This window comes from Ictalurus punctatus, unplaced genomic scaffold (genome assembly GCF_001660625.3).
Source record: "Ictalurus punctatus breed USDA103 unplaced genomic scaffold, Coco_2.0 Super-Scaffold_100068, whole genome shotgun sequence".
NCBI classification, from domain to species: domain Eukaryota; kingdom Metazoa; phylum Chordata; class Actinopteri; order Siluriformes; family Ictaluridae; genus Ictalurus; species Ictalurus punctatus.
The window spans coordinates 526,328-551,299 of NW_026521091.1; the positions used below are offsets into that span (position 1 = coordinate 526,328).

Consider the following 24,972-nt stretch of genomic DNA (forward strand, 5'->3'; position numbering starts at 1 on the left):
GGATGGTGTAGGATGGTGTTTTTAGTGTAGGATGGTGTTTTTAGTGTAGGATGGTGTTTTTGGTGTAGGATGGTGTAGGATGGTGTTTTTAGTGTAGGATGGTGTTTTTGGTGTAGGATGGTGTTTTTGGTGTACGATGGTGTTTTTGGTGTACGATGGTGTTTTTGGTGTAGGATGGTGTAGGACGGTGTTTTTAGTGTAGGACGGTGTTTTTGGTGTACGATGGTGTTTTTGGTGTAGGATGGTGTTTTTGGCTGACATGTAAAGAGAAACTGTGTGACAATAAGCCTAGTGAAGTTGACTCAGCCCTCAGGGATTTAATAAGATCACCACTAAGAACTGAATACTTACTTCAAGTTAATGTTAATGACCTTGAAACATTTAAACAGAAATGGTGTGTAAATCAATGTATTTGTGATGTTGATTATAACGGAAATAGTTACATATTTATTTGAGGTTTTTTTTAGTGATAATATGATGTGCTGAAACATGATGCTTAATTGATTCGTCTATGAGGGGGAAAAAATGTAATCTTTGGTATTAAAGGATATTTTAAAGTCCAGTCCATCCAAGGGTTTTCTCGCTCTCTCCCTCTGTCTCACCTAAGATTCTCTCTCTCTCCCTCTCTCCAAGGGTTTTCTCTCTATAACCTAGGGTTCTCTCTCACTCTCTGTCTCACCTAGGATTCTTTCACTCTCCGTCTCACCTAGGATTCTATCTCTCTCTCTCTCTCTCTCTCTCTCTCTCTCTCCAAAGTTTTTCTCTCCCTCATCTAGGGTTCTCTCTCTCTCTCTCTCTCTCTCTCTCTCTCTCTCTCTCACTCTATCTCTCTCTCTCACTCTCTCTATCTCTCTCTCTCACTCTGTCTCACCTAGGATTCTATCTCTCTCTCTCTCTCTCTCTCTCTCTCTCTCTCTCTCTCCATCTCACCTAGGATTCTATCTCTCTCTCTCTCTCTCTCTCTCTCTCTCTCCATCTCACCTAGGATTCTATCTCTCTCTCTCTCTCTCTCTCTCTCTCTCTCTCTCCAAAGGTTTTCTCTCCCTCACCTAGGGTTCTCTCTCTCTCACTCTATCTCTCTCACTCTCTGTCTCACCTAGGAGTCTCTCTCTCTCTCCTTCGCACGCCCCCTCACACTCTTGCCCTCTCTGGATTTCTGTAAAGCTGCTTTCTAGCAATGTTTATTGTTAGAAGTGATTTATAGAAATCAAACTGATGTGAATTAATGTTTTATTATTATCATGAAATAGAATGTTATTGATATTCTACTGACTGTTTTAATTTCAGAGATGCATGATGCCAAATCTGAGACATTTATAAAGCAAGTTTTTTTGTGAATAAAATCACAATCAAAATCTCATAAAATATCCTGTTTCTCAAAAAGTAGTGTGATTAATTGCTTTTAAATGAGCTATAACAGTCTGGAACAAAGTCTAACTTAAAAACTGTGAGGTCAGTGTGAAAACGGTGATATTTAGGAACAACTTGCCTGATCTGATTGTTCAGGTAGTTAACCATCTCCTCCACCTGATCAGACCGATCTTTTAACACCAAATGCTTCATGAGGGGCCGAAAGTTCTCGCTCTGCATCAAGCTCTGGTATATTATAATAATATATAACAATAATAATATATATTAATATTATACTTGCTCAGTTATTTATTGAGAAAAATGATCCAGTATTACATATCTGTGAGGGGTAAAAGTATGTGCACCTGTGCTTTCAGTAAGCGGTGTGATCTCCTTGTGCAGTAATAACTGCAGATAAACGTTTGGGGTAACTGTTGATCAGTCCTGCACATCGACTTGGTGGATTTTTATCCCGTTTGTCAGTCCAGAACAGCTTCAACTCTGGGATGTTGGTGGGTTTCCTCACATGAACTGCTTGCTTCAGGTTCTTCCACAACATTTCTACTGTATTAAGGTCAGGACTTTGACTTGGCCATTCCAGAACATTAACTTTATTCTTCTTTAATCATTCTTTGGAATGACATGTGTGCTCAGGGTGACCCATTTTCTCTTGAGATTCAGTTCACAGACAGATATCCTGATATTTCCCTTTAGAAATCGCCGTCCTGGTCCAGATGCAGCAAAACAGGCCCAAACCATGATACTACCACCAGCATGTTTCACAGATGGGGTGGGGTTCTTGTGCTGGAATTCAGTGTTTTCCTTTCTCCAATCATAACGCTTCTTATTTAAACCAAAAATTCTATTTTTGTCTCATCCATCCACAAAACATTTTTCCAACATCCTTGTGTTTTGTCCACATGATTTTTAGCACGCTGTGGAAGGTCAGCACTGTTCTTTTTGAGACCAGTGGCTTTCTCCTTGCAATCCTGCCATGTACACCATTGATGTTCAGTGTTCTCCTGATGGTAGACTCATGAATATTAGCCAATGTGAGAGGGCCTTTAGCTGCTTAGAAATTACCCTGGGTTCCTTTGTGACCTCACAGTCTATTACATATCTTCAATTTTGGGGAGATCTTTATTGGACCCTACTGCAGGGGAGGGTAACAATGGTCATGAATTTCCTCCGTTTGTACACAAACTAACTGTCTGTGTATTGGTGGAGTCCAGACTCTTTAGAGATGGTTTTGTAACCTTTTCCAGACTGATCAACATTAACAACCCTTTTTCTGAGGTCCTCAGAAATCTCCTTTGTTCATGCCATGATACACTTCCACAAACATGTTGTGAAGATCAGACTCTTACAGATCCCTGTTCTTCGTCATCCCATTGATTGAAGACACCTGACTCTAATTTCACTTTAAGATTAACTGCTAATCCTAGATGTTCACATACTTTTGCCACTATCAGATTTGTAATATTGGATCATTTTCCTTTATAAATAAATGACCAAGTACAATCTTTTTGTCTCATTTGTTTAACTGGGTTCTCTTTATCTACTTTTAAGACTTGTGTGAAAATCTGATGATGTTTTAGGTCATATTTCTGCAGATATAAATAAAAGTCTGTTTGCTGTACACATATTACCAGTATCCAGTGTTTTTCAAAATAAAATCTTATCGCTTGATAGCGTAGAACCTCGTACTCCAAACACAAATCTGCTACTAGACGCGCAGCATACACACATACAGTAGAGACAAATATTGATTATAAAATAACAAGGTGTCTACAAGGGGAATGAGGCAGAGCAGCGCACAGCTGCGGTGTTCAAAGGTCAGTCTGAGACCGGATCTTCCCAACAGCTGAGAAAAGAACAACAACAACAAAAAAAGACAGACTAATGTGCTCATTCTAAACATTATCGTTTTTATTGTAATAACTTCTACAGGGACTTCTACAGGAAGTGTACTGATTATTCAGACTAGTCGCTGCAGCCCAAACATAAATTATATGAAGTGTAACTATATACAGATAACGTTATTTAGTATTAATGTAATAAATCATTGTGTACTTTGTTTTTCTTTAAAAAAAAGTTAGTGTTAGGTTTTACACACCAGTATAATGTGTCAAGTCTGATAAGTAATGCTTAGTTTTCCAGATATACTTTCCTCATATGGGACGAGGCGTATGAATGAATGCTGACGTTCATTCATCCAGTAAATGAAAGGTTTGTTGCAAATGAACATGACGATAAACTGATGTCCATCAGAAATTGTAGGAGGCAGGTATACATGTATATGGGCTTGGAGGGAATGTAGGGTGAAGGAGTTATAAATAATAATTACAGTGTTACTGTACATGTAAACTTTAGAGCTTTGATTTTACCCACTGGCCCTTTAAATTATACTAATACTGTATAAAATGGGAAGAAATCATATACATGCTGAAGAAACAGCTATATAATTTACCTTTGTCTTTGCACTCAGGATGGGACTGAGCAGACGTGCCTCATATCCATGGAGTGCATCTGCAGCAAATACACCACTCTGTAAAACAGAAGAAAAGAAATGTGCATAGAAAACACCTTTCTCTGATGGGAAAAAGAGCTGTGAAGTATAATGGAGGAGTTTTTAGTTCACCTCATGAGATCAGGATCCTCAGTAAGATCAGTCACAGAGTCCTGGTACTGGAGGTCCTGTAGTGACAAACACTGGTACTAATAATCGCGCAATAATCTGTGCCAGTATGGGGGTTTTAAATTTAAATTTAGTTGCTTTGTTTGATAAGATGCTTTGAGAATTATTCCTCAGTCTTCAGCCAGTTTTCCTGCGTGTGTTTGAAAACCTCTTACCTTGCCATTTGTCTGCCCTGGTGTGCAAAGCCACTTCTCTAGAAGGATATTACTGATATTGAGAAGGTCAGCACCGTTAATGGGTACAATCTCTTTAGCCACTGCGTGCATTTCTGGTCAGGCAAACAAAAGTGGCACAGAAAACATGTGATGAGTAAATGCTGTTGTTAAAAACTGTTTAAAGCAGACTTTTGTTATACACCCTAGGGCTAGTTGTCGACCGATAGTGGATTTTACTGATACCAGTAACCAAGTCGGGCAGAAGTTTTAAACTGATACTGAATGAAAACACTCGAAGTAAAATATTCCTGAACTTTATTACAAAAATAAAGTACTGAAGGACCATGAAAATGTACTGCACATTTTAAAATGAAATATAATATTAACTATTAATAAACATTAATTTAATGTAGCACTCTGTTAGATTTCCAAGTGTCTCAGGAATCTCTCATTTATGTCTTCAGATCTCCATCAGCCCTATCAGCCTGTTCTACCATTACTTCTATTAACTTTTAGTTCTGTGCTGCTATGAGCTAGAAAGTGTGGTTTACCGCAGAGTTCAGGCCTGGAGAGTCCAAATGAACACACACACACACACACACACACACACACACACACACACACACACACACACACACACACACACACACACACACACACACACACACACGTTCACAGAGACTTCTGGTTTATTTCATGCAAAACAAAAGTATTTATACACATTGATAAGAAGCAGTGCGTTTCTACTGGTCCAGGTGTCAGACAGATTTAAACAAAACACACAGCACATAGTCATAATACAAAATATGTCCTGTGTCATGTTGACATGGAAATACATAATATAACCAAGGATAGCAGTTGATCAGCTTATTTAAAGAGGTTATTAAATGAATACAAGGTAATTAAACGAATACATTCATCATAGGTATTTGATAGCAGTTCATAATATAAGAGTACATGATAAGAGAATTTCCCTTCACACTCCAAATAACAAATAAAAATAGAGACATCCAAAATGAATAAAAAAACACTTCAAATAACAAGAATGAGTGTTTATTTCTCCTCTAGAGGTCACTCTCGTGCTGCATAATGACATCGGACAGTTCTCAGCCGCTCCTGCAAGGGACGCAGTCGAGCTCTACCAAGGGCTGCATGGTTCTCAATGAAATAGGAAACTTTTTTTTTGGCTTGAGCAATTATTCGATTCTTAGATTACTTACGGAGGCTGTATTTGAACAGACAATAAGGAAATGTAAAGCTTCAGTGCTCCGAGTTTGACAGCAAAAAATTCACATCTTGATCTACACCATGAAAAAAAATTCCGTACTTTCTCCAGACTTTCCAGAACCGTGCCTCGCTTGCTGACATTTAGGCACATCATGATTCTAAATGACCAGCAACATCAGTACATCAACCCTAACCTTTCATGAGTCCACACTTTCATGAGTATAACCATTAAAAAAAGAGGCTATTGTACATCCTAATAGATATTCAAGTTGCAATCAAAATGGTGCGTGATTGCTTGAGTATTGGTGCTTAGGGTCTGCATGGTCAGATTTACTCTCACCAGGGGAGGTCTGTCCAGCAGGACTCTTCACGTGCTCCACCACTGAGCTGTGCTCGAACAGAGACACGATGAGACGGCCGGGCAGTCCCGTGAGCTTCAGCAGCTTGGGGCAGTCCAGCTGAAAAGTCATAAACACGTTCTCTGTGGCTGACCGCTGATACTGCAGCTTCGAGGTGAAGCTCTTTCCCCTCGTCTGTAGCTCCTCCTACACACACACACACACACACACACACACACACACACACACACACACGAAACAAATCCATAAACAGGTGCATTCAATAGATCATAAAGTTAGTAGAGTCATTTATGCTGTATTAAATATATACACTATAGAAAATATAAAATGATGCCTAATATTTTTGTAATAGTTGTTAGTCAACAAAAGAGCCTCTCTGTAAATGCAACAGGACTGCAAAAGAAAAAACAAAGCAGCGACCAGTTATATTAAAGCGCAGAATAAAACTAAGACAAACCTGTATTCATGGAAATGACATGACTTTAAGGCTTAACCAAGATAAGTGGAAAAACAGTTTGGTCAATAGCGATGGGAAGGAAAGACATCATTGTAAAATTTGTTTATAAACAAAACACTAAAGATTCATCTATAAAAGAATTAAAATAAAAACTCATACATATATAGATTTATTTTATAAAGCATCTTATTCCTGTGGTAACAAACCTGTAGCGTATCAGACTTCAGCAATTTGTGTGCGAGGTCCAAGCTGAATTTCAAACACATGGTTCTCAATGCACCTGTAAACAAAGCAGCGGGGCAAATTTCTATATTTATAATAAATAAATCTATTCATGATACATTAATATAATCAGTGATTAGACAAGGTTTATAGAGGCCAATCGTAACAAAACTCAGTGGACCGGTTTGACACTTGACCCCAGAGGTCTGTGCTGAATTTGAACCCAAACGGTCACTGGGAGGCACCATCACATTTTGTTTTGTGTGTGGATTTTATATCATGTGATGTTTCCCACAAACACAAATTCTTTACATCAAATTGTAGATCTCCTTATTTTGAACAACTGTGCCTCAAGAACGACTGCTGTCAATCAAATTGCTGTCAACTCATACTTACATGCACACACATTATGCACACACACATGAACTGGTGTGACTAACAGACCAGATCTTGTGCGATTTGTAAAAATAAATAAATAAAATTATTATATGGGCACAGTGACAGGGGCACCTTCATAAAGTTTTGCATAAGGTCCCCAGATGTTTAGGACAGTCACTGGATTTAGTTTTACACATTAATTTATAAATATCTATTGAATAAAAATGAAGCCATGTTTTTCATAATTGATGTACAGATAGGTGGCAAATTAAAGGAACACCCTTAAGAAAGGAGTTAGGGGTGAGGGCATTTTTCTGGCATGATTTGGGTCCACTTATCCCCTTAAAGGAAATGGTCACTGCACATCAATATAAAGTGGTTTTGAATGATCACCTTTTTTCCTATGATGAAGCATTTCTATCCTGTTAAAACAGACAATGCACCATCCATAGGGCACAAGGGGTCAATGAATGGTTAATGATGTGAAGGATATGTCATGGCCTAACCTGACCTCAACCCAGTTGAACATCTATGGGAGATTTTAGACCAATGTGTTATGTCTATGTGATGTCTTCATCATTATCAAGACAGCAAATGATGATCTTTTGGAACAATAGTGTACCATTCCATCAGTACAATTCCAGAGACTTCTAGAATCAATGCCAAGGCACATTGAAGCTGTCCTGGGAACACATGGTGGCTTAACACTGTTTATTAAGACACTGTTAATTTTCCCTTTAATTTCTCACCCATCTGTATAATGTCACTGTCACATGGAAACCTAGAATCTCCAGACTGGGTCATTTTTCCTTCTTTAAGTTCTTTATAAAACAATGCTATTGGTCACCCTTTACATTTAACTGTGGGTTTCACAAATATTTAACCAATGAAAAGTATTAAAAAGTGTTTGTGACTAAATCTCAATCTCTAAAACTTTTGGTAAAGCCTCATAACTCCACTGCACCTACATGTTGAAGGATTGATGTGCCACACAGCAGAGCTGAACGTAAACAGTGATCTTGAAGGTACATAAAGAACTGGTTGCTTTGAATAAATACAGAGTTTTATTTCATCAGTAAACACCAAGTCTATAAAGGCTTTTTTAATCTAACATTAATGTCATTTAAACATTTTTTTATGTACAGCCACACTTCCAACTGTAACAGTTCACTGCACAACATACAGGTTTTTTTTCCTGAAAAGTAACAGTTTGTCATATGAGGTTTCCACCCGAGAATGACAACATGTACAGTGTCCTCCACTAATATTGGCACCCTTGGTAAATATGAGCAAAGAACAAAACCTTTTGTTCAAAAAATTCACAAAAATACTCTGCTCTCATGGATAAACAATTGCAAACAGGTTTATAAAAAAAATGTTACATGGGTGCACAACAATTTTTTAAAAATTTTATTTTATTTGTATAGTGCTTTTTACAATAGACATTGTCTCAAAGCTGCTTTACAGAAATATCAACATGGTATACAGATATTAAAGGTGCAAATTTATCCCAACTGAGCAAGCTATTGAGTGGCGACGGTGGCAAGGAAAAACTCCCTAAGATGTTTTAAGAGGAAGAAACCTTGAGAGGAACCCGACTCAGAAGGGAACCCATCCTCATCTGGGTGAAAACAGTTAGTGTGAAAAAGTTCATTATAGATTCATATGAAGCCTGTATGGCCTTAGGAGCAGCCGTAGTCCCAGCAGTCTGGAATTAAAGAAGATTTGAGCTCCATCCAGAGGCAGAAAGGATCTGGATCTCTAGTATCTCCATAAATTCGTGTGGGGCTCGGCAAAAGGAGAGAGGGAGAAAAAAGATAATTATGACTGCGAAGTAGTAGAACAGAATCTAGTCAGGGTAGGCTTGAGTAAACAAATACGTTTTAAGCCTAGACTTAAACACTGAGACTGTGTCTGAGTCCCGAACACTAATAGGAAGACTGTTCCATAACTGTGGGGCTCTATAAGAGAAAGCTCTTCCCCCTGCTGTAGCCTTCACTATTCGAGGTACCGTCAGATAGCCTGCATCTTTTGATCTAAGTAGGCGTGGCGGATCATATAAAACCAAAAGGTCTCTTAGATATTGTGGCGCGAGACCATTTAGTGCTGTATAGGTTAATAAAAGTATTTTATAGTTAATGCGAGATTTTACTGGGAGCCAATGCAGTATTGATAATATCGGTGTGATATGGTCGTATCTTCTGGTTCTCGTTAGGACTCTAGCAGCTGCATTCTGGACTAACTGGAGCTTATTTATATTTCTACTGGAACATCCAGACAGTACGGCATTACAGTAATCTAATCTAGAGGTGACGAATGCATGAACTAGTATTTCCGCATCATGTAGTGACAGTATGTTTCTTATTTTAGAAATATTTCTGAGATGAAAGAAGGCTATCCTAGTAATATTATCTACATGAGCGTCAGATGATAGACTGGAGTCAATAATCACTCCAAGGTCTTTAACTGCTGCACATGATGAAACAGAAAGAACATCCAGAGTAACCATGTGATCAGAAAGATTTCTTCTAGCTACACGTGGGCCTAATAAAAGTATTTCTGTTTTATCAGAATTAAGCAGAAGGAAGTTAATTAACATCCAACATCTAATGTCCTTTACACAATCCTCAACTTTACTAAGCTTCTGTCTGTCCTCTGGCTTCGCTGAAACATACAGCTGTGTATCATCAGCATAACAGTGGAAGCTAATTCCATGTTTACGAATAATTTGACCTAGGGGTAGCATATATAAAGTAAAGAGCAGTGGGCCTAAAACAGAACCCTGTGGAACTCCAAAAGTAACCTCAGTATGCATGGAGAAATCACCATTTACATCTACGAACTGATAACGATCAGTGAGATAAGACCTGAGCCAGGAGAGGACTGTTCCCTTAATACCAACAACATTTTCTAATCTACCAAGGAGAATAGTGTGATCTATAGTATCAAAAGCTGCAGTAAGGTCGAGTAACACAAGCAGCGAGACACAACCCTGATCGTAAGTCAGTAGAAGGTCATTTACTACTTTAACTAACGCTGTCTCTGTGCTATGATGAGGTCTAAATCCTGACTGATACATTTCATGAATGTTATTCCTATCTAAGTACGAGCATAACTGCTTTGCTACAAACTTTTCTAAAATCTTAGAGATGAAGGGGAGATTTGATATTGGTCTATAGCTGGACAGTTGAGACGGGTCAAGATCAGGTTTTTTAATCAAGGGTTTAATAACTGCTAATTTAAGTGATTTAGGTACATAGCCAGTGCTTAGGGAAGAATTGATTATATTTAGAAGTGGTTCAATTACTCCTGGACAAATCTGTTTAAACAAACATGTAGGTACAGGATCTAGTGTGCAAGTTGATGAATTGGCTGAAGAGATTAATGAAGCTAGTTCGGTCTCTCTAAGCGGAGCAAAACACTCTAAACATTGATCTGATATTGCTACATTGTCATGTAATGGGTTTGTTACAGTACTGTCCGGTTTTAATTTAATGGCCTGTATTTCACGTCTAATATTTTCAACCTTATCAATGAAAAATTTCATGAAATCTTCACTGCTATGTAATGATTGAGTGTTTCTCTCTGCAGTGGTTTTATTCCTAGTTAATTTTGCTACTGTGTTGAAAAGGAATCTAGAATTGTTTTTGTTGTCTCCTATTAAGGTGGAGAAATAGATTTTTCTAGCATCGCCAAGAGATTTCCTATATTTCAGGAGGCTCTCCTTCCATGCTGTTTGAAATATCACCAGTTTGGTTTGACGCCATTTACGTTCTAATTGTCGAGTGGTCTGTTTTAAGGTTCGCGTTTGATTGTTATACCAGAGTGCTAATTTTTTTTCTCTAATTATTTTCCTTTTGAGTGGAGCCACTCTATCTAGCGTGTAGCGGAGTGTTGACTCCAAGATTTCAGTCGCCTGATCGAGTTCTGTGTGATCTGACGGTGATCCAAATCTAATTGATGTTTCTGCGAGGTTATTTATGAAGCTCGGTGCAGTAGCTGATGTGTAGGTACGTTTTACACGGTAGCGAGACGAGGTGGAAATATTATGATCAATTCGTATTATGAACAAGATAAGATAATGGTCTGAGACAACTTCAGACTGCGGAAAAATGATAATATTTTCTATACTTAGTCCGTATGTTAGTATGAGGTCAAGAGTGACAATTACTGGCACCCCTATGAATCCATGAGAAATACAGTATCTCACAAAAGTGAGTACACCCCTCACATTTTTGTAAATATTTGATCATATCTTTTCATGTGACAACACTGAAGAAATGACACTTCGCTACAATGTAAAGTAGTGAGTGTACAGCTTGTGTAACAGTGTAAATTTGCTGTCCGCTCAAAATAACTCAACACACAGCCATTAATGCCTAAACTGCTGGCAACAAAAGTGAGTACACCCCTAAGTGAAAATGTCCAAATTGAGCCCAAAGTGTCAATATTTTGTGTGGCCACCATTAAGTTCCACTGTAGTGGCTTAGTAGGTGGCTTTGTACTCAACCTATTTGCATTAAAGGAATTAGATATCATTTTATGTTAACAATATTTTCCCCTTCACATATTGAAGCCATGAATTTCTAATAATTTGACAATTATATGAGTGTACGATATGGACCCATAGAGTAGATACAAGTAAAAAGCAGATGCAATTTGTCAACTTTGCTCATTTATTTATCATCAGTAACCACTTCATCCTGCTCAGGGTCGAGGAGGATCCAGAGTTTATCCAGGATTAATGGGCAAGTGGCAAGAATATATCTTACATCAGTCCATCACAGGAGACCACGGACACACACACAGACACAGAATCACAGACTCATTCACACCCTGGGGCAAGATAGCATAGGAGATCCACCAACCAGTAGGTCTATGTGTGGTGGGAGAAAACCTGGAGGAATCCTGCACAGACGCAGGGAGAAACTGCAGTTCCACATAAACAGTATCCTGAGCTCAGGATCGAATCAGGGAACATGGAGCTGTGAGGTAAACTGGTCTACATGAACCATACTCATACACAATATATGGTAAATCCACTTGGAGGAAGGAGTGGGGATGATTTATTCATTAATAATTATTAGGGCTGCAACTAACCATTATTTTCATAATCGATTAGTTGGCCGATTATTTTTTCGATTAATCAGATGGGGCGGGGCAAACTTTCAGTACCATTTCTTCTTATTTGAAATAAAATCCACAAACTGAGTTTTACTTCAGACTAAAACTTTACACAAGTGTTTGTCCAAAACAGAAAAGAACCCAATTCAAACACACACACACACACACACACACACACACACACACACACACACACACACAGCAGAATATATATTATTAATTAGGACTGTAGTTTAATTCATGCCATGAAAATAATGCATAAATACTATCAAATAAATTATATAAAATTTTGTGTTTGAATTAGACATTACAGATCTTACTCACGCTACACTCTGTATCAGCGCGTCTACACCACGCGTGACCAGCAACGTGTCCTCGTTACTAACACATCACTTCCATTATAATAAACAACAGAATTTACACTGTAAGTGCGCAGATACAGCAGATAATAACAATAAACAAACATTAAACTAAACCTTTTAAGCAGCGTGCACCAGTTTCCCATGCCCCTTACGCACAGTGGATATAAACATAACTTTGTGCTCCGCGGTGTTTAATATAAAATGCTCCCTGCATTTCTGATTTTCTTCCTCAGTCACGTGATGATTGCGTATGACGTCATTCGTCATCGTGACTTATACTACCGGTTAGTAAAAAAATCACTAGTGATACATTTGAGATGATTTTACCTTTCTAAAATCCACACAGTAGAGTATACAGACAGTAGAGTATACAGTGCCTAGTGTAAGTGTACAGTACATAATAATAATTTGGGACACAACTTTAGTATTTACTCTCCGAAGCGTGTTTTCTGAACAGAAGTAATGTAATGCAGCCATCTAATCCATAATGAGATTCATTACAATAATTTTCATCATCGATTATTATCCATTTTATCGATTAGTTGTTGCAGCTCTAGTGCAAATATATAAATATAAATGATTTGACTTTTTTTTGATCCAGTGTAAAATGTTAAAGAGCTATCTCTATATCTCTAGATATAACCATGCGGTATGTTAGATGGTGGTATGCTGTGTTCAATAGGACTATGTGAGCACAAACAAACACTGAAATCTAAGAATGTTTTTTTAAAAAGATAATTAATAAAAATGTGTCCTCACAGGTCTGTTAGATCTTTAACATAAAACAGGTAGTGCAATAATGGAAAAATGGTATAAATGTAAACATAACACACTATGACTGAGTATTCAGCAAATTAGCTTATACCAAATATGATCATAGCAGTTATAGTGATAGCAGCCAGGTAAAGTGCATTTAAAGTCTATATAGTGACAGTAAATTAGATCCTATGTTTTTTTTATAATACAGTACAGTATAATTCAGTTGTTCTATTAGCGCAATTTCAACCAAAATACAGTTGAGTGTAAAAGTTTGTACCCCCTTTTGGTTTCTTTTGGACGGAAGGGTGTTAAATGTCCTAAACACTACAAAATTTGACTGTAAGTAGAAGTTAATTTTATTATCAGACTCAGATATCCATGTTAATATTTTTAATACAGCTCATTACTATTAAATGACTTGAAAGAATCAACACATCGGATGGTCATGGCAGGACCTTGATTTTGTGGTCAGTAAACCAATTGTGTGTTGATTTTGATGTATGTTTTGGATCACTGTCCTGCTGGAAGATCCAACCACTGCACATTTTAATCTTTCTGGCAGAGGCAGTCAGGTTTTTATTTAATATCTGTTGATATTTGATAGGCCATGATGCCATGTATCCTAAAAATATGTCCTGGTCCTCTGGCAGAAAAACAGCCCCAAAACATTAAAGATCCACCACTATAGTTAACTGTGTACATGAGGTACTTTTCCATATGGTTACGGTGAAGTCAGCTAACATGGGCCACTTTTTGGAAAATGATTTATAATGCCATCAAATAAGCTATCATGTCTCATCATCTCATCAAATCATGATCTCTAATGATATTTTTATAAATTAGCATGGGCCTCTTCGATATAAATTTATTTTTAAAATATGAAAAAGTATAATTGTTTTAAAATTATGAGGGTTAGAGTATCGGCAGGAACCCTCTTGAGCCACAACACAATGTTCAGGCAAATTGGGCCGGCTGTTCAGTTAACATGGGCCAATATAAAAAGATAACAGGTAATTTCGACTGAAAGCATTTTAATTTTAACAGTAAATTGACACTATTATGTTCAGTGTGCCATAGCAACAACACCGTAAATATATTTCATTTAATAGAAAGGCACATCTTCTCCACAGCTCTCGTGGTACAATGAGTTGCACTGACAGCAGCACACCCTAAATGTTCCCGCTGCATTGAATGCTGAAGGACTGTCGTGGTCTCTCCTTTCTCCCCAGCAGTAACCTCTACACAGGGTTTACCCACTTCCCCAACCACACGAGTAGAGTAAAACTGGTCTTGTAGGCCAAATACATCACAATTCCACAGATGTGATGGAACATCTCTGATTGCAAGTTCCTCCAGCAGGTCTTCATACTGTGGAAACCACTTTCCTAACGCACTACATTGCTGTATGGTTCAAGCTGCTTGTTTTTTTTCCTGCACTCCAGGTCCTCCCTCAGTAGAGTAGAGGTTGATGGTAAACTAACTGGCTTCTCTTCCATTATTATTTGTAGTTCCTTAGTTAAATCTGTGACCATGGGAACTTCTACTGTTTGTTCTGCATGTTGTTTTAAGTTCCTTTCTCCTCTTTTTCCTTTAGGGCCAGCCTGTGTTGGGGTTAATGAAAGTCTGGCTTTCCCCTCTCTACCGAACCCCCTATTTTCCCTTTCGGTCCCCACATAGGAACCCATAACAGGTTGCGTACTCGGTTTAAGAGGTGGAAATGATTCAGGGTCATTGAAGGATTCAGCCAATGGGGTGAGTGACTTTTTTGGCATTTCTGTTAACATTGATTTCAGGGTCTGTGCTGAACTCGCTGTGAATTTCTTTCTATATCTTGTTTTGCTCCAGGTTACTGCGCTGTTGAAAACCCGAATGTCCAATTCCCTTATTTCAGACAAAATGGTTGCTATTACTTCATCGTAGTGTTCTTTTAAGATCTCTATATTATTGTCCATCCACTGTGCTGTGTTTTCTTTGACCTTTTCCAGTGTTGACTGGTTTGGAGAAGGTTTAATGAAAGATGTGAATTTTGTGACCTGTCTGAACACACTTGGTGGATAAAAATTAGCCGGTGTTGTGGCCGCCAGAATTTCTGAATGATGTAGAGCCTGTAAAAATTTGAAATATTTTGTCAGTGTTAAATCTACAGCAGTTTTTGATTTGAGACACCTTGAATTTGGTTTTCACTTACATTTGCAGGTTCCCTCATCAGTCCAGAGTCAGCGAAGACTTCAAATCTGTAGTGCAATACTACAGACATATTGTAAAAGTAAGTTCACTTTAAAAAGGAAGAAAGATGGAACAGCCTGTGCAAAGGGGAAGAATGAATAGGGGCAGAAAATCCTTTAAGATGAAATAGAATTCAGAAAGGAGAAACAGTCAAGGAAATTATTCAATCAACACAACACCAAATCAGAAACAAAACACATACCTGTGTACGTATAGGGAAAAATGTAGAAGTGATGCCATCTAGTGGATGAATTAAGGAATCATTCCTTTGATGGACATCTTGGAACATGTGCATAAAATACGCCTTGTCTTTCTTCACAGGACTGCAATTTTGAGGTCTGGGTGAGCTACCGGCATAAAATGGAGGAAGAACATCCCAACAGGAGAACAGGAAAACTTTCTTTGCAGAGTTGTATATATCCTTTTCTCTTCTTTGTTTTCAGTGTGCACACTCTTTGTAGACTTTACGTAGAAAAGGATTGTACTTACTCCTTTCAGGGTTTGGTCATCATTGTTGTTTGAGGTTTAGTAGAGCTCCTTTCCTCTCTGGATCTCATTAAAAAAATCATTTATTTATTTTATTAAACATATTCCAGGGCTCCAGGCAAAAAACAAGATCTTGGAGCCATTGGTTCCTAAACCCAAAATATTTATGTGCCAAATCAAATTTTCAGGAGCCAAAATAGTGATGTCATATGACATATGATGATATCATTGTTAAATGGCTACCTCACACTGCCTTTTCTTTCCCTTCTGTACTGTCTGCCTTTGTTTACTCTGCCTCCCATAGTTTACACAATGTATTCTTTACATACACAATATGTGCGATGTTCAGTACGTCATATTATTATAATAATAATAATAATAATAATAATAATAATAATAATAATAATAATAATGAGTCTTTATTGATCACATATACATTACAACACAGTGAAATTCTTTTCTTTGCATATCCCAGGTTGTTAGGAAGTTGGGGTCAGAGCACAGGGTCAGCCATGATACAGCGCCCCTGGAGTAGAGAGGGTTAAGGGCCTTGCTCAAGGGCCCAACAGTGGCAGTGATGCCCCCATCTTGAATCATATTACCATAAATACTTAAATGTGCCGTCATTTGTTTCTTTTTTTCACTTTTTTATTCATTTCCTGCTTATTCAGGCTCAGAGTCATGTAGGCTGCACTGAATTTTATTTTCAATTCCCTCATCTCTTTTTCAGTGACTTTATCATTAGCACGTTGCACTGCTTTCACGATTGGGGTGGCACGAGGGGAAGACCTAGCAATGACACAATCCCTGGCGTTCTCATGTTTTGTACTGTCTCCATGCTTCTTCACGGATTCTTTTTTAAAATGACTCGAACTGGTAATGAACTCTGTTTTACCAGCAATATCTTGTCCTGCTTTAGCACAAAATGTGCAGTACATTTTCCCTTTGTCATAACGTAACCAGGCGAACTCTTGTAGCCAAGCTGATTTAAACTGTCTTGTCGGGATGAGAGCCGCAGGGACGGGAGAAGACTCAGCTCGCTGCGCTTGGCTGTCATCATCTGTAAAAGATTGCACACCGATTGAAACGGGCTGGGATGACTCAAATGTCATTTGAACTTTCACTGGTCGAGTTGGTCTCAACATCGTCGGCATCTGATGTAGAGGAGGCAGGGTTTGGACAGGCAGGGAATGAGGAAAAAGTCTGATATTTTTCTTGTCAGCTGACTAACGTTAGTTAACTACGCAGTTAGCTAGCCTACATATAACGGATAAATTCACATTCTAACAAACTAAACCACATCAAACTAAATTAAACACCTTTAATAAAAAGGCTCAGGCAGGGTTAGGTTAGGGGATGACTCAACCCAACACTCATTGGTGTGGGAGGTGGCACAGGCACAAAACCTTGTCCTTCATTCTGTATATATTTCTCTATATGTATTTAACATTCTATGAGAAAATATCAGTTGTATAAAAAAAAATGGAAAAGAAATTATATATTTTTTAAAATCTATATATTGTGTTAAAAACGAATCCTGCCACTTTAAAAAAAATGAATTTTCATGAATCTCATGAACATGAATCAACGTAAATGAATCAACGTAAATGAATCACATGAAAATGTATCACTTGAATATGAATCTCATGAAAATGAATCATACGTAAATGAATCACATGTAAATGAACCATATGAAAATGAATAAATAAATTAAAGACTTTAAAAGAAAATCTGTCTAAATGTAAGACGTTTTAGGTGAGGTTAACTGTTGGGGGTTGGAGGATCAGTTTAGAGAACATATTATTTGTTTCTGATGGTTAAGTTCAGGGTTAGGGTTGGCCCCTGAGTTTCAACATTGGAAAAAGGAGTTTTTATTGGTTAAAAATTAGGTGATTAGAGTTTATTGTTTGGGTAAGCCCCTAGATTTCAAGATAAAAAATGGTTTTAATGGTTGGAATAGAAGTTCTAATTGGGTTTAAGGGTACTGGATCTATGTCACCCATCCCTATTGTCCAACTTGTACAGATGATTTAATCTGGCCCAAATTTAGGGCCGAACCAGGAAAAAGTTCCATTAATTTTGTCCATGTTCCCTCTCAGATCCTTCTTCCTATTGATTACTCCCCTCTTCCCTGAGAAGAAATGCCTTTCTCTCTATTAATATATACCCCCACACACATTTTATATATAATATTATATTATATTTATATTTTTGTGTCACGATATGGAGGTTGAGACGGATGCAAGTGCAGATTTTTTCAAGTTTTATAAAGAACTAAACAAAATACAAAAGACACTGACATTGGGGCAAATCACTGTGGCAAAGACTAAACATAAACCAAAGAGAAAAACACAGCACCAGGGACAAAGGTAAAGAAAGACAAACGTGAGACAAAGAGTGCAGTGAAAACTGTGGCTAAATACACAAGTGCTTACCAGGAATGTGATCCAGGTGCAGGTGGTCATGTGACTGTGATGCAGTGGCTGCTGGGAACTGTAGTTCAGATTTCCTTCTCTGATTACATGACATAATGGTGTATGGTGTAATATGTGGTAATGTACGGGTATTACTCTGTGCGTGTGTGTGTGTTTATACAGAGGCTGAATGTGTTGGCCACTCTGGTTCAGGGTAACTTACCCAAAATACATCAGAGCATCATCACAGCTCTCATTACTGTGGATGTCCACGCCAGAGAAATCGTCACCAAGCTCGTCAATGAAAGGGTACAGATGGCTACACACCTTCTCTTCAGAGCGAAGGGAATCATGGGTGTGGTCAGATCTGATTGGTCAGAAGCTGTTAATAAATCTTTTAAAAATAACTGCAGCTCTGACAGCAGTGCATATGCAAATCAGTTCCCAGGTTTATACAGTATGAACGCACTCATTATAAACTATCCACGCTATATCGTCAGCGAGAATGCCCAATTCGTATACAATGAGATCGTATATACATCACATGTCATTGTGTATGTGTTCACGTAGGTGGACTCGAGCAGTAACTTTGAGTGGCAGAAGCAGCTGTGCTAATACTGGGACGTGGATCTGGATAAGTGTGTGGACAGAATGGCTCTGTATCAGTACGTCTACGGATATGAGTACCCGGGAGCCTGCCTCCGTCTGGTCATCATCCCGCTCACAGTAAAGACGTGTTAACAGTACGTTAAGAATTCATAATGCATAATGTAGTGTAGTGCATGTTATTATAATAATATTTATTTAAATACTATGCGTAATGCATTATGGAGGCCTTATAACATGCTTCGAATGCGTTTATCGCTCGTTATAGGCGTGTGAAAGAGTGAAGTCTTAAAGATACGTTCGTGTGTGACCTTTCCATCAGGAACGCGTTTAATGTAAAAAAAAAATCTTCTTGGAAATGACATGCTTGTGCTTGTTTGTGATGGTTTTTAGGACCGGTGCTATCTGTGTCTGATGGGTAACACCTCGAATAACAGGTGTGTAGAAGGTGTGAGCTTGATCCTTTCACCGTTAGCCAGACAGAGCGTCTTGTTGTTGTCCAACACGGGGGTAATTTTCTCAATCCACAGGCACGTCCACAGGTACGTCACTCACCACCCACTTGTGCGTGTCGGCGATGTCACTGCCGAGGGACGGTTTGATGGCACTCCACTCCCGTGTGAGAGGGTCGTCTTCACCATACAGCTCGTCCATGCTCACTGACTGCGGGTTGAGCACGTCGGTCTCGATGGGCTTGTAGAAGGGATTCACCTCGCAGCCCTCTGTCTCGTGGAGGGTGCGCAGTGCGTCAGCGAGGGCACGGTACGCCGTGGTCTAACCGCTTCTTGTAGGGCCCACCAGAGAGACGCCCTGGTGCACCAGCATGGTCTCGTACAGCTGGATCACCTTGGTGGTCATGCTGGAGACGGGCTGCAGGGAGCGGGCGCCGTAGTCATGCACGGGGACGCCCACACCAGGAAAGAGGTCCGACAGAATACCGTTAAACGCACACAAGAAAGATTGGATTGACTCGATTGACACTAGGTTCAAGATTTTCAGATTATGGATGTTCAGATGTTCCAGGATTCTTTACTTTTCATCTGGTATAACATTACAAGGTGCTAATGTTATATACTTTAAATGCTTTAAAAAAAAGTTATATAGTATATAATTACAGCTTTTTAGTTGCAAAGAATTTGCAAATGTCAGTTAATTGTATTTCCTAATTTGTCCTGGAATTTCCTCCTAGTGCCTGATTCCAGTGATCCTGTGATAATGATAATGTTTTGTCTCTCCACTTTTGATTTTACGGGTTATTCAAATCCCTTGGTTTTGATTCTCTGGGTTAGTAGAATCCCTTGGTTTTGATTTTCTGGGTTATTAGAAATCCCTTGGTTCTGATTCTATGTGTAATTTGAAAACCCCTGGTTTTGATTCTATGTGCAAGTGGAATAGCCCTTTTCTTGAACATAATAGTAAGGTAGATGAGCTCTTTTTTAACCCTATTGGTAGTGATCATAGTCTTCTTGAAACATATGGGTTATTTACTGGGTAAATACAGTATACATACTGGAGCTTAAGCTCAGGGTATCAGATCACTTCTGAGAATTCTCATCGGTGTGGATCTCGTGTGGTGGAACGGAACCAATAAAGCTGGACCCTTGCTTCTTCTCACTCACGGCTGGTGTTTTTTTCTATCTCCAACTGGGCTCAGAGGTAGATGTGAGTATTGGCTTCTAAGTTGAATTTTAAGTGTTTTTGGGTAATAGGCTAAATTTGAGCCAACACCTTTGATACTCCATATGTAAGCTTTGGCGTTCTTTACTATTTATCAATTTATTTTATTGTAAGTTCTGCGTCATCCTTGAGTAACTTGTGCAGGTTGGAGTATCGTAGCGCTCTAATCAACACCACGTTCTCACTCAGGTGTGGGTCCTCTCGCATCAGAGACCTGGAACACACACACACACACACACACACACACACACACACACACACACACACACACACACATACACACACACATGCTCGATTTATTCCAGCAAGACATCTGTTACATTTATAGATAGTTTTAATTAACAATTTAGAAAAAACAACGGATGAATCTAATCTAATCTAATATGTTCACCCTGTTCGTAGACAGACATACCCGGCCATGGCGATAACAGAGTTGACGGCTCTCATGCTGAAGTCGTAGTGGTCCTGCCGGGAAAGCTGCTTGCTGCACAGCTTATACAGCTGAATCATCTTCTTCGCCAGAGTCTCACTGGACTTGAAGCCCTCAGCTCACAAGTCCACCTACAGCAAAAAAGACAACGTGAAACGGTTCTGTAACACGCCAGAATACATCCGTTATTGCGTTCATTACATAATGTAATGAATGACGGCACCCGAGCACACCTCTGCGATGACGGCGTGGTCGGGCACAATCATGGAGACGGATCTGAAGCGGCCTCCAGGTTGTCCCGGAGTTCGGTCCTGCCTGCGTAGCCTGGGTTCATCGTGATTAAGGCAGCTTCCTACAAATGGAAGCAGGGGAAATGATAACGATTCAAACCCTTGCTAATATTCTGAAATCGACTGCAACACTGAGTGAGTCTGTTCCAAGAATCGATTCAGCACAAATCTCGAATTAAAGGTTAGGGGAACAACCCGCAATATTAAGTACATAGGATCATTATCATGATTAACAGGGCGATTCCTAATACCTGGTGTCAATTCGTAGATACCAGGTAATGGGAATAGAGTCGATTCAAAGGAATCAAGCTTTGGAGTCGACTCTATAGTCATTGTGAATATGGAGTCAACTCCAAAGCTTGATTGTGGGGGAAACATGACTGAAGAACCTTGATTTCTCAGTTTGTGAACAATCCCAAAGAAATAGTCGGGAGATGCAGTGCGTTTGGCATCGTTGTGACAAACGCTGATTCTCACAGCTTTTTTTTTAGTTTTTAATTACTCAACAACTAAGACACAAACCCCCTCGTTTATTCCTTCACTTTCATCTTTCACTACTTTTTTATTTTACATTTTGTTCTGATTCTTTCTCCCTGAATGTCTGGCTAGAACTTTCTGAAACTGGGAGCTAATGCTAAATTTAATGTTCTGTTAGAAAAGACAGCTTGATGTGTGATTTCATTAAATTCATTCGATTTAAATATCTTGTCTTTCTAAGAAAAACTGCTGATTAAGCAATGCACTATACCATATTCATGAGAAAGTAGAATGTTGTATTTGTTATTTGACGTTTGTGTAAATTCAAAACGTCGTTTTCAGCTAGTGATTAAAGAATCGGTTCATGAGTCATCTTTGTCAGATATGCTGGTGGCGCTTTCTGATTTTAGTCATTTAACCATTCAAAAGAGTTATTTGTGTGTGGAACAGTGTTGCATTGCACCCGCGAATACTGCAACCTGGAATGGAAAATAAGCTTTCTTTTGTTCCAACACTTTTTTGTAGTTGTTGTTGTTGCTGTTATTGTTGCTCCAAAACTGAAAAGTGTTAAAATGGAAGCAGAAGTAAGTGTAGCTTCTTAAATTGTGTAGTGTAACGCAGTGTTTTTCAATCTTTTTTGAGCCATGGCACATTTTTTACATTGGAAAAATCTTGTGGCACACCGCCAACCAAAAATGTTACAGAATGACACTCTGTAGCCTAATACAGTATATATAATTACAATATAGTTTCTCAATTTATTTATACTCACTCAGTGTGAAACCTAGGCCTGTTTAGATGAACACAAAGCCGATATCCTGGCAGGAATTGAAGAAAGGCATACACGAAGCTCTTCCTCAACAGCTCTCAGTCTCTCTCTGTTTTTAGTTTTTATAGCAGTTAGGCTTGAAAAGCTCAGCTCACACACATAAGTTGTGGAAAATGGGATCAATGTCAAAACTTTGTTGGCCGGAATGGGGAATTCCTTGGGAGCAGTCAACCAAAAACTGTCCAAAGGAAGTTCAGCAAATCTTAGCTTTAAACCACGATCTTGTTTCAGTTCAGTTAGTTCCTCCTGCTCCTGTAAAGTTATGTCCTTTCCAATAGCAGTCAAGGCATTCAGTGGAGGCTGAAGAGAAATAAAATGACAACTTCTCCTCAAGAGTTTTCAGATGTTTACCTATTACCTTGCACAGTGCAGCAGGGTGATCTTGTCGTTCCTCTGTGAGTGGGAACATCTCAAGGTTGGCACTTTGCACATGTTGTTGCCAGAGGTGCACCTTTAAATGGAATCCATTTATTTTATCCATGCTTGTAAGCAGGTTCTCATTTCGGCTGTAGACATGTCATCAGTACGTCTGGCGATTTGTTATCTGAGAGCGGGAGTTTAGATATGTCTTTAACCGCGTCAGGGCCGAGCATCTCGTTGACAGTGTCTTTGCGGGCAGGTAGTATTAACGTCTCTGCCACAGTGTGGGACTTTTTCCAAGTTCGGCAACTAGCTTTGAGGGCTTTCTAATTTACCTTTGTGGTTTTTCTCATTAATGTTGCCTGTTTCTGTGTTTTCACGCAGGCAAACAAAATAGTCCATCGGCTTGTTTTGAAGCGACGGGTGTTTCGCTTGGAGATAGCGTTTAAGCTTGCTTGGCACCATGGCACTATTGGACAGCTTCTCGCCACACACCAAGCATAATGGAGTCGGGGTCATCTCATCGCTGGTGAAAGTAAATCCTAACGAAAGATAACTTTCGCTGTATTGCCTCGAGCTCACCGTCTTTGCTTTCTTTTTACCACCACTCATACTAGGCCCTTCACCTGGGTCACAGTCTTGTCCAGGGCCCAGTTCGGAGTTTGCATTTTTCCTTTTTAAAAACTTCTCCATCACTGCCACCACGACCTGTCGCATGCGTCACTAATTCTCTTGTCTCTAAGAAGGTAGGAGGCAATTACCTACTGCCACCTAGACGAATATTACATTACTCTGCCAGTCACTATATTACAGCACAGACACTCAACAATGGCTTATTATTTGCAGATAATAATTAATAAATTTTAATAAATAACAATTTCTCATGGCACACCTGACGATCTTTTAACGAAAACTATGCAAATGTCTTGAGGTATGAGCTGTGCCGTCATATAAACTGAAGGGTGACGATGCGGCGAGACGGCCCAAAGGTCTCACAGAACGGGACAATTCCATAGTTGAGCTGTCGCAATGCAATCCAATCCTTGGTCAGCTAAGTACCGAATACCTATGGACCGCCCATCTCAGCGAGTTAAATTTCTTTGGAAAATGTAACTTTTACCCGTGACCTGAGAAGGATTACGCGGTATAGAACATGGATGGATGGAAATGTAACTTTTATCCTTACCTGGATATACACAACGACTGTGGAAAAGGGGGGCATGAATTGGGACGTTTGTGAGGCAGCATGCTGTGGCCAAAAAGCGTTGAAATACAGCTCATGGTTGTGAAACACGTAGCCACAGTGCTAGCTTTTCACATTTCTCCATCTCTCTCAAGGATATTCAGCTGGCCTGCCGTATTCGCGGAGAATGCACTTAAACGACGACTCCGTCTAATATACACAAAGGCTCTTTTAAGAGCCACTTCATCGTCTCAGAAAACAGCTAATTTTATTTCTTGGGCTGTTTGAATATTTAGATAAGGACACACACACACACACACACACACACACATTATATATATATATATATATATATATATATATATATATATATATATATATATATATATATATATATATATATATAAATGCTTTATATTTCTATCAACATATAGAAATGTTTATTATTCGTTATTAATGAGTGAACTTTATTTAGTGCATATGAACACACCAACCTGATACTCAGTACCATAATGTCTGACCCACTTTGTACTTGTAACACTCAAACAGGCTTCTAAATATAATGTCTGACTGAGTTCTTCCCCACCTTGCAAGTTACAGATGGTTTTTGATGTAGGACCAAATTCAAACCTTCTAAAACAATCATTTTCACAGTTAAATGCCAATTGACTTTGATGTTGCTTTACTAATGATTTAATGAGATTCTTGAAATTTTTGCCACATCTTTTGAAAATATGGTGCTTAGCTTCAAATCGCATTCACCACATATGGATAAGAGGGCCATTTTTTTTTTATGCATCTCAGATAGTGCATCATCAAGTGGTGCTTGGGAATCGACGTCTTGTCAGGAAACAATTCTTTGAATAGAGTATGGTGATCACAGATCAGATGTTTTAAGTAACA

General features: G+C 38.8%; 2 protein-coding genes across 4 annotated transcripts in view; both read right to left on the reverse strand.

Moving 5' to 3' along the window:
* Positions 1–24,972, reverse strand: part of LOC128630844 (uncharacterized) — a 320,670-nt gene that overhangs the window by 239,484 nt on the left and 56,214 nt on the right. The window lies entirely within an intron of this gene.
* LOC128630863 (kinetochore-associated protein 1-like) lies at positions 2,932–4,391 on the reverse strand. Its single transcript, XM_053679177.1, has 3 exons — positions 4,204–4,391; positions 3,992–4,047; positions 2,932–3,898 (listed from the first exon to the last, which is right to left on the reverse strand). Exons 1-3 carry the CDS (start codon positions 4,312–4,314, stop codon positions 3,835–3,837), a joined length of 231 nt encoding a protein of 76 aa, XP_053535152.1. The 5' UTR covers positions 4,315–4,391; the 3' UTR covers positions 2,932–3,834.